Source organism: Labeo rohita, chromosome 5, assembly GCF_022985175.1.
Source record: "Labeo rohita strain BAU-BD-2019 chromosome 5, IGBB_LRoh.1.0, whole genome shotgun sequence".
Lineage (NCBI taxonomy): Eukaryota > Metazoa > Chordata > Actinopteri > Cypriniformes > Cyprinidae > Labeo > Labeo rohita.
Window position 1 is genome coordinate 2,864,481 of NC_066873.1, and position 10,621 is coordinate 2,875,101.

Sequence of the window (10,621 nt, forward strand, 5' to 3'; positions counted from 1 at the left end):
AAAAAATGGCTCATTTTACCCCACCCTACTGGTGTGCATCTTGAGACAAAACAAAGGCACTGATATATTTTTAGATCAGTCAGTGCAAGTTTCTTTCAGCTTAAGCCTCGTCTGTGAAACCGGGGGAATGCGTCTCATCTCACTTCAGTAAAGATTTATGAAAATTCATGAGCTCCCAGACCAAAGGCCATCTTTCATCATTTATGGCCATCTTAAATTGTAAATACTGTTTTGTTACATATAATTCAAACCTAATTCCTAAGGCCAAAAATATCATGACCAGTTACAGTAGCCTATATGTATACATTTGTATACATACAAAAAAAGGAAAAAAAAAAAAAAGAACACAGCGAAACCCATAGCCATAATAGAAAACATTTTATTGTTAAAAATAAATTAAAACTGGAAGAAAGTAAAGGAAGAAAGAGCAAGAGAGAGAGAGAATGCATGTAAACAAGGCTAGTTTCTCTGTACAACACCAGCCAAAATTGCTATCCCTCTGTTAAAGGAAAGAAGTGAATGTGAAAGAAGACAGACAATAAGCATCTAATAATGCATTAGTATTAGCCAAAATAAATGGCACCTCAGCAACCTCTTTCCTTGTGGCCGGTCCCCAGAGTTTTTCTGTACGACACTTGGGAACCAAAGAGAGAGCTAGAGAAGAGAAGATACTCGCCAACAAAGTACAGCAACATACAGCATAAGAGTTGACCTCCAGATTACAGATTTCAATACATGTGCATGGAGGACAGCACAAATAAATAATACACAATGTGTAAAAGTACTAAAACAGTCGGGAATGCTTATGATACAGCGTATGATGAGATCCGTAATTAATACTGGGCAACCAGTTTACAATTCCTACGATTGAAATTCATGTGTTAATCAGTGTAGTTTATTTACTTCATTTATCCTAATGCTGATGAATCATAATCACCTTTAAAACTCAAAAAGACTAAAGTGAAATGAGTAATGCAACACGGTGGGAAAAATCAGAGGAAAAAGACTTAAATAAGATGGACCAGCAGGACTTGTACCAGAATAACCAGACTTCTCCCCTAAGCCGTGTGGGCTTCTCTGTAGAATACGCCAACAGGCCTAGAGAGGAAAAACCTTGACAAAGGTTTAGTAGTGCAGCTTTTTGGGCACTTCCCAAGGGAAAGATTCACGGCCAAAGTGGCCGTAAGCAGCGGTCTTCTGATAAATGGGCTTCTTCAGCTCCAGCTCCCTAGAACACATCGGCCGTGGATTATTGACTTGTTAAAATAAAACGGCATGCATTTAAACGATCATCGAGTAGACGACACTTCAAGTGTGCACCAAGCCAGCCAGAGAAGAGATGAAGCGCTCACTTACCGTCACACGCACTAGTCAGCCTGAAGAAGGAAACGGCAGCATGAAATAGAGAGCAAGTCTAGCAGCAAACACGAGCTAAAAACTTGAACCTGTCTGTTCCAAACCTGCAGCCTCCTAAGGCAACATCCTAAGCAGAGTGGAACCCTTGATTTGAAACGCTGATTTTGCCACACAAGTGGGGATGACGTGCACTGTTTGACAGTGGAATCTGTGGTGAAAAACTACATTACCCATGATGCTCTACAGAACATTCCACTGAATCAGAGTCACAGCAAGAGTAATGTCTCTAAGGGATGTTATAATACAAAGGTTCTCAAGGGTTGTCAAAAATTGGGACTAAGATAAAATAAAAAAAATACCTGTCTTTCTACATTAACATTTATCTGACTGCTTTTTACAGAGTGCACACACTCTACAGTAATGTGTGTGTAGAGTGCCTATTTTGGTAGTAATGTATACACAAACACTGTTTTAATTAGTTTATGTAATAATCAGGCAGTGAAAACTATGACTAAGCAATTTAAAAAGTAACTAACTAATAAATAATTAGTTTTACATTATAACACTTCAATTTCTGAATGTTTAATACTTCAGGGAAGTTTGAGGTCAGTATGATTATATACATTTTCGATTATATTATATATATAGTATTCAGCAGCACAACTGTTTTCAACACTGATAATGATTAGAAAAGTTTCCTTGAGCAGCAAATCAGCATATTAGAATGATTTCTGAAGGATCATGTGACACTGAAGACTGGAGTAATGATGCTGAAAATTCAGCTTTGATCAAATTATATTTTAAAATATATTTGAATAGAAAACGGTTATTTTAAATTGTAAAATTATTACTTTTTTTTTTACCAAATAAATACATCCAGAGTGAGTGTAAGAGTCTTTTAAACATTAAGCATTGAAAAAAAAAAATCTTACCAACCCCAAACTTTTGAACAGTAGTGTAGTTCACTATATGTTTGTTTTCTTGCCTGTATTTAATGGCTTGTTTTTTTTAATAAATGTTATTATCAATTGTTTTTGTATTGCACTGAATCTTGAATAACTTGACAAAAGGAGGCTGAGTTTGCTAGAGCCATTATTGTCTGTCTGATGGAATCAGGACATGCAAAGACCCAAAGAAAAGGGAAGCAAAGTCAGAAGCAGAAGAAAAGTGAATGATTTGCTCCCATTTGTTTTAAGCTGAAAGATGAAGGAATATGAAAGGCTTTGATCACAGGGTATAATGTGTTAAGAGAGCAGCTGTTACCTCACAATGACTCCTGGACGAAGATCAAAGTTTTTCTTGACAATTTTAAGCAGCTCCTGCTCACTTTTCTGGGATGTGCCATAGTGGAAGATGGATATGGAAAGAGGATGGGCCACTCCAATGGCATAAGAAACCTGCATCATATATCATACATATATGAATAAACTTCAGATTCAAAGAATTATACTTGTTCAGCCTGAACATGAAATATGCACCCGACTTACCTGCACAAGAACACGCCTGCACAGTTTAGCCTTCACTAGAGATTTGGCCACCCAGCGGGCAGCGTACGCCGCAGAACGGTCCACTTTAGTGTAGTCCTTTCCAGAGAACGCTCCTCCGCCATGGGCTCCCCAGCCTCCATAGGTGTCCACAATGATTTTACGACCAGTCAGGCCGGCATCACCCTACCATGAATGGAAAAAGATGCTTGTGTTAAAAAATCTGCGTCTGTTTGTGTTGATGTTAAAATGATCCCAGATTGGTTTCCATGCAGTTTGCCAAAAATTGACACTATGAAAAACAAGATTCAGGTCACGAATTGTTGCTTGTCAGAGACTAAAAAGTATGTGAGAAATCTAATAATTTTCATCCATTTTTACAGTTTTTGATTGTGTCAGGAGTCAATTTGACCCAAATATTTGTGTTCAAAATTAGACATCAAATAAGGTCGATTTGGATGTTTGTTTTTTTTTCCACTGTAAAACTTTGATTTTGCAAAGTTATCAATGAACCAAAGAGTTAAATGAAAATACAATTTCTAATACCCCTGCTACTCTCTTTCTAAAACTTGTTTAAACAGGTTTAATTCTATTTGTTACTTGCCATTTCTTTGTCATCTTTTGCGAAATTTACTAGCAGTTTCTGAGTGAAAATTGCTTCAAAATAAATAATTTTTTCATTGTTTTAGTGTACAGTGAGATGCAAATATCTGCAATTAAGTATGCATAGTATCTAACATTATTTGTACTTAGTCCGAGTAGTATTTATTGCTATTTGCACTTAAATTTAAATAGCCTCTGCCTGTCTGGTAAAATTTACAATAGACTAGTAATTGAGATCCAAAAACTAACAACCAAAAACAACCTCTGTCATATATTTTTCACTGTAAAACTCAAACAGATGAAGAAATGGCAAATGCTCCTTTGATGATTTATAAGATGTGCCTTCAGTCTTTTTTACTTCATTAGTTCATATTTTCATGTATTTCATATTTTAGTGTTTGATGAGCAACAATAAAGGTTTTATGTTTTTTACTGGTTTTCATAGTGTTGATTTTTGGCAAACTGCATGGAAACAATTTGATCAACACAATCAATGTTACCCAAATTTGTATATCCTTTTCAAAACACATCTGTGTGTCGAAACTTTGCATGCATATTTAGGACCCTATTCACAAAATATTCAAAGTAATTTCAATACGTATTTCAAGCAGTTTAAAAATTGAATGTTGGTCAAACTGACAAGCAATATTTGATTTCATATTTGATAACACCTCACTATTCACTTATGTAACACTATGGAAATCTAGAAGTTCCGGTCTCTACCTGAGGGCCTCCGATGACAAAGCGACCACTGGGCTGCAAGTGATAAATGGTATCGTCGTCCAGATAAACAGAGGGCACCACGGATTTGATGACTTTATCTTTAAGCGCATCACGCATCTCATCAAGGCAGATGTCTTCGTCGTGCTGCACAGAGATGACAATAGTGTGGACGCGCACCGGCAGCATGGCGCCACGCTCCTGTCTGTACTGCACTGTAACCTGTTTTCAAAACACATGTTGCACAGTCAGGAAACACAAATCTACACAAGTAGCTTAATGCAAGCTTAATTTCACGTTTTTGTGCTTCCGTTCTGCCGACCTGAGTCTTGGAGTCGGGCCGGAGCCAGGGCAGGGTGCCGTTGCGGCGAAGTTCGGCCATCTTGGAGTTAAGTTTGTGCGCAAGAACAATAGTGAGAGGCATGCATTCCTCAGTCTCATCCGTGGCATAACCGAACATCAGACCCTGAACGAAGCGCAAAACAGAAAATATTAACACTGAAATGTTATTAAAAAGAGTTGCATTTATAGTTTTTGCACTGCACTAATTACCTGGTCGCCGGCACCAACATCCTCTTCATTGCGGTCCAAATGCACACCCTGGGCGATGTCTGGAGACTGCTGCTCCAGAGCCACCAGGACATTACAGGTCTTGTAATCAAAGCCTTTGGGAGAGAGAATTTGGAAGAGTTTATAGGCCATTCAGCTTCCTACTTCACTGACATTTTTAGTTGAGTTGTTTGTTAGCTTTCAGTACTGACAGAGATTTTATACTTTCACCTGTTTTTACTGTTCAAAGGATTGGGGTTATTTTTTTTTTTTTAATTCTAAAGGATCATGTGACACTGACGACTGGAGTAATGATACTGAAAATGCAGCATCGATCACAGAAATAAACGATAGTTTACAATACATTTAAACAGAAAACAGTTCTTTTAAACTGTAATATTTCACAATATTAGTTTTTACTGTATTTTTAAACACATAAATGCAACCTTGGATAAAAAGAGATTTCTTTCAAAAACACTGACTCAGTAAATGCTGCTTTATGTATAAAAAATTGCATCATCAAACCAACCTTTGGTTGAGTCGTCATAGCCAATGTGTTTTATGGTGTCGCGGACCACCTTCTGATAGTCGACAACAGCACGAGACGTCACCTCTCCTGCCAGCAAAATCATTCCCGTCTTGGCTACAGTTTCTAAAGAGATAGAGAGAAAAAAAAAAATTAAATATTCATATTCATTTTGAAAGGACCTTAAATCTAAAAGGGCACATGCACAATATTCAAGCAGAAATCAAACTCAACATACCGCAAGCAACTTTTGCATCTGGGTCTTGCTTCAGGTGAGCGTCCAACACGGCGTCACTTATCTGGTCACATATCTTATCTGTATAATAAAAACAAAAACATTAATTAGTATGCTATATGTCAAAATCCACACTGCATTTGCTTGTTATGCATCAGATGTGCCTGAGAATCAACTAGTGGCAGATACAATAAGGCAAGCTTATAAATTCTTTCCTGTGGGCTTTATTTCTCTGTACGTGCATTTGAAATTGTTCTAGCTTGTGTAAAAACACCTCTGTGTGACATATATGCCAGATGTGACATAACTTCTTTAACATATTTTTATTAAACAAATAAAAATATGTTAATAACAAATGTTAGTTATAAAAAAGAATAAATTATGACATTTCAACAAATTATATACAACTTTACCATTTTTATTTATGCAAATCTATATATAAATTTTACTTACTCTACACTATTCTGTATTATAAGGTACAATTGTACTAAAGGCCAATTTTCTCCTAAATTCAAAAGGTGTGCTTGCTTGCTCTATGTTTAGAAAGCTGTCATTGTTGTTTTGTTTTTTTTTCTTTTTATTTCCTTTTTTTTTCTACTTCTTCATGTTCAACTATCCTTACCAAAACTGAAACTGAAATAGATAAAAATGTGTGCACGGAATTAAAAACAAAACTGCAACGCTAAACAAACGGAAATTTAAAATATCTTATTTTCTTGATGTTTATGCAAGTTATTTCCTGGAGGTCCCAGTCTTTCATGACGGGGAAAAGAACCGCGGTCTTTTCTGCAAATCAAAACGCAGAGGCAGCGGTGGGCGGAGTCTCAGACCGCATGTTTGCTCCCACGTGTAGCGCGAGGCTCCGTCTCAAAATCTGCTGATCTGCCTACCTAGACTAACGTTACCTTTTTGGGGAACAGGGATGTTTGCATTGGCAACTGAGATGAGCGTTCATGTGCCTGAGATCAGCTAAACGCGACGACAGCGCCCAGAATGCTGTCTAGGATGGCCGCTCACTAGTTTTTGACACACAGCCATAGAAACGAAGTACAATAGTTTTCAAATGTACAGCGCGCTGCTACATAGAAAGGCGTTCATTTAATCTGAACACTGAGCTATAGTTATTTAAATGTTTCCAAACAAAAGGAAATGCTATTTTAGTACAATAACGCAACGTTTTATTACAGTGAACGTGCAGAACAGGTGCTGTTATATAATAGCGAAACTGAATACTGTAAAGCCGCCTACAGTTTAGTTTGGACATTTTACCTGGATGCCCCTCTCCAACGGACTCCGATGTAAACAAGAAGCAGTCCTCCTCAATAAGAGAGTTGTGGAAGCCGTTAATCTCTCCGTTCATCATTTTTAGTTTCTCTTTTGCGGCACCTCAATACACTAACTTGGAAAACGCAGGGAAAGTGTCACCCCTCCGAAGACCGTGAGAGTATTTATGGAGCGGCCCGCCTCGCGTCACGAAGGGCCCGCACTCATTCGTCCTCTCAGGTGACAGGACGAAACCATGACGCGAGGAGGGGGGTTGGCACAGAAATCTGTGGGGCAGTATGGTAAAATGTCAAGATGACGTAAACTTGCATGGGATTGCATCTTCTGCGAAGTCCACGAACACACACACACTCTTGAGCAACGTGCTGTTAAAACAAACACTTGAAAACATCATGAACAAAGTACGAATCTACACAGCCACTCTCAGAAATACTAAACAAAAACAAACAAATGTAAAACCTAGTGTGGTAAAACCATGTTTTTTTTTGTTAACGCATTTTCTTGATCTCATATCATGAATATTAAATCTATATGAACATACTCGTGTGCAACTCACAATTACATAACTTACAGAATTTAGGCTACTGTATTAATAACAACTGATTGCAGTGTTTTAGTATATGCATTATGGAAATGTTGTTCTTTAAAGTTTATTTATAGTAGGTATCATGTGATCGACATGGTATATGAACATGAAATCCAAATGAATGTAACTCTTGCACAACAGTAAAGATTTAATAACACCATTAACCATTACTTGTTATGGTTTTCACACTCTTTAAAATACTAACAGCCTATTGCATTAACAAAATGTACAAATTACAGTGTTTTTGGACATTGTTCTTTGAAGAACATTGGAGTGTCACGTAAACAACATGGTATATGAAATCCATGTGACACACTCTTGTGCAACCTGTGGTGATAAACACCATTAACTATAACTAGTTACAATTTTACTCACACAATAATGGACTAATAGGTTACTACAAAAACAAAAAAAAAAGTGTTCATATTTTTTTTCAGAGTACCATATATTATTTGACCTTGGAGTATCATGTAAATGTCATTGTATATGGACATGAAATCTGTGTGAACACACAGTCTTGTGCAACTTCTGGTGATAACAATGAACACTTAAAAACACGATTAACCATAAAGTTGGCTTTAGAGGAAACCAAAATACAATTACAAGAGATAAAATGGATGCCCTGGCGGTTCGTTCAGGTTTAGCTCCTTATCGGCTGTCCTGATGTGATTTGTAGAAAGGTAAATTGCACGCCTGCTTCTTATTTAAGCATTGCCTCTTTTATCGAAACAGCCTAGAGGAGGAAGAGCATTATCAATTTCTGTCCATTATATCTCAACGCTGAAAAAGGACACGTAACTGAAGCAAAGTTACCGTCCGCTAAAACACTGATATTGATCGGAACTGAAGCGTCTCTGCACATTAGCTTGTCACGTCCTCTAAAATAAGACTGTCATGTCATCAGTTTCTGTACCTTTTGTACATTGAAAGAATAGTTCTTTTAAAATCCAGAAATGACGACTGTGTCAGAAAGATTTGTTTGTTGGTTGGTTGGAAAGTAATTAATACTTTAGTTTAGGGTATCTATTAATCAAAGAATCCTGAAAAAATATATCACCGCTTCCACAAAAATATGAAGCAGAACAACTGTTTTCAACATTGATAATAATCATAAATGTTTCTTGAGTAGCAAATCAGCATATTAGAATGATTTCTGAAGAATCATGGGACACTAAAGACTGAAGTAATGCAGCAATAATCACAGCAATAAATTACTGTTCAAAGTATATTACAGTTCCATTAACAGTTATTAGAAAATGCATACACCGTGATTTTTTAAAACAGTCATTTTGAATGAATGATTGAATGAACCAATAACCAAGTTTGGCTACAATGTTTAAAGGCAGGTCATGACACCCCATGCGTGTTCCTCATCCGACACCTGATGGATACCAAAGTGCAATGGTTATATCATTAATTGTTACATAGGTCATACACTACTGTTTAGAGGATAATGATACAAGTCACTAGTCCTAGAGATAAAATATGGAAGCAATTAAAGTAGGCAGAATTGTGTGAGATAAGTTGCATTCCAGCAGGCTTTATTTTCTTTATTGTTTGTTATTTTTACTTTAGATTTGACGTGAAATACGACCCAGAATGTAGGGATCTGAGAATAGGAATCAAATCATTGTAGACCGATTGACACAGATCAACATTTTAAAGGGGTCATCGGATGCCCATTTTCCACAAGTTGATATGATTCTTTAGGGTCTTAATGAAAAGTCTCTAATATGCTTTGATTAAAAATTCTCAATGGTTTTGTAAAACAACACCCTTTTTACCTTGTCAAAATGAGCTCAGCAAAAATCATCTCTTTCTAAGGGGTTGCTCCTTTAAATGCAAATAAGCTCTGCTCACCCCGCCCCTCTCTACTCTCTCTGTCTCTGTGGAGTGACAATCTTGTTTACTTTAGCCGCATTTAGCCGCCTTTAGCCACGTTTAGCCGCGTTTAGCCGCTAAACTTCCTAACTACCACGTTATAAGGAAAGGCAATTGCAAAGATTCATAAAAAAACGCTTATACACACTTCTGCTGTAAGTGAAGCTGGATCATGAATGATTCGCACTAACATAGACGGATATATGTAGATCAGGAGGCGCATTCCCTTCACAAACAAACGTAATCCACTGCATCTTCAGCGGCTCAATGTCGGGAGTAAACGACGACCACTATGTTCATTATTACATCCAGCAACACAACACCTTAATCGCTCAATTGGAGATATTCTTGTCTAACTTACATCCCTTCTTCGGCATCGAAACAAGGAAAGTTACTGGACTATGACAGCTGGTCTGAGGTAAGACGCTCATGTCAATCAACTATGGTGGGAGCGGCATCTGAGAACGGCTCGATTTGAAAAAGGGATATTATTTTTACAGATTAATTAAAAACCACTGCATGGATTTTTATCATTATAGGGTAGATTTGTACAAACACTTCCAACACACATCACATTAATGTTCAAACTACATAAAAAAGTGAGCATCCGATGACCCATTTAAGACAAAGTTAGCATGCTAACTTTATCTATATCACCCATATTAATAAATTCTCCCATAGCAATCCACCGCTCTTATCTGTTTCTGACAGTAGTCACCTCTGATGAATCAGACTGCATTAAGACCGAAGCAGCACAAAGACGCACACTTTACTTTGAAAATCTGTTGTGTCATGTTAGAGCAGCAATTCAGGCTCAAATGCAATCTCAAATTTATGATGACTCAGGTTTTTTCAATATGACGCATGAAAAGGCAGATTTCCAAACCGTGTCCTTGACGTGGTCAGGATGAGACAGCAGTTTATAGACACAAATCTCCACACAATGGCACTGCTTAATACCACACCTCTCAATCCAGTCCAGTATTGCATCAGAAACGGGCGACAAACACTGATATAACCACACGCTTGCGCTGTATATACAGACGTTTCCGTGATAACAGTTGTTATGTTCAGGTTGTTTTTCTTATCAATCTCCCTTTGAATTAGCATTGCATAACACGGAGGGAAGTTTTCTTTAGTTATGTTATATGAGGCAAAGCCTGTTATTCAACACTGATGATTGACAGCTCAATGACAAGTCTTGTCTTGTGAATTAAATAAAGTTGTTTCATTCACATGTTTGTTTCATCTTTACTATCAGAACATGTCATTCAAAGCACTTGAAAACTTTACTGTCAGCCAGTCAATCTATAAAACTATGCACAGTTAATTGGCCATGATGTCACATAGCAGCAACTCAATGCATTTGGGCATGTAGACATGGCCAAAGCGAGCTT

The 10,621-nt window shown here is 37.3% G+C and overlaps 1 protein-coding gene across 1 annotated transcript; it reads right to left on the reverse strand.

Annotated features, from left to right (window-relative positions):
* Nucleotides 1-361: 361 nt before the first annotated feature.
* On the reverse strand, nt 362-6,908 carry mat2ab (methionine adenosyltransferase II, alpha b). Its single transcript, XM_051109683.1, has 9 exons — nt 6,743-6,908; nt 5,477-5,554; nt 5,242-5,364; nt 4,716-4,828; nt 4,486-4,629; nt 4,167-4,385; nt 2,844-3,026; nt 2,620-2,753; nt 362-1,228 (listed from the first exon to the last, which is right to left on the reverse strand). The coding sequence occupies exons 1-9, from the start codon at nt 6,834-6,836 to the stop codon at nt 1,126-1,128; spliced, it is 1,191 nt and encodes a 396-aa protein (XP_050965640.1). The 5' UTR covers nt 6,837-6,908; the 3' UTR covers nt 362-1,125.
* Nucleotides 6,909-10,621: the final 3,713 nt, after the last annotated feature.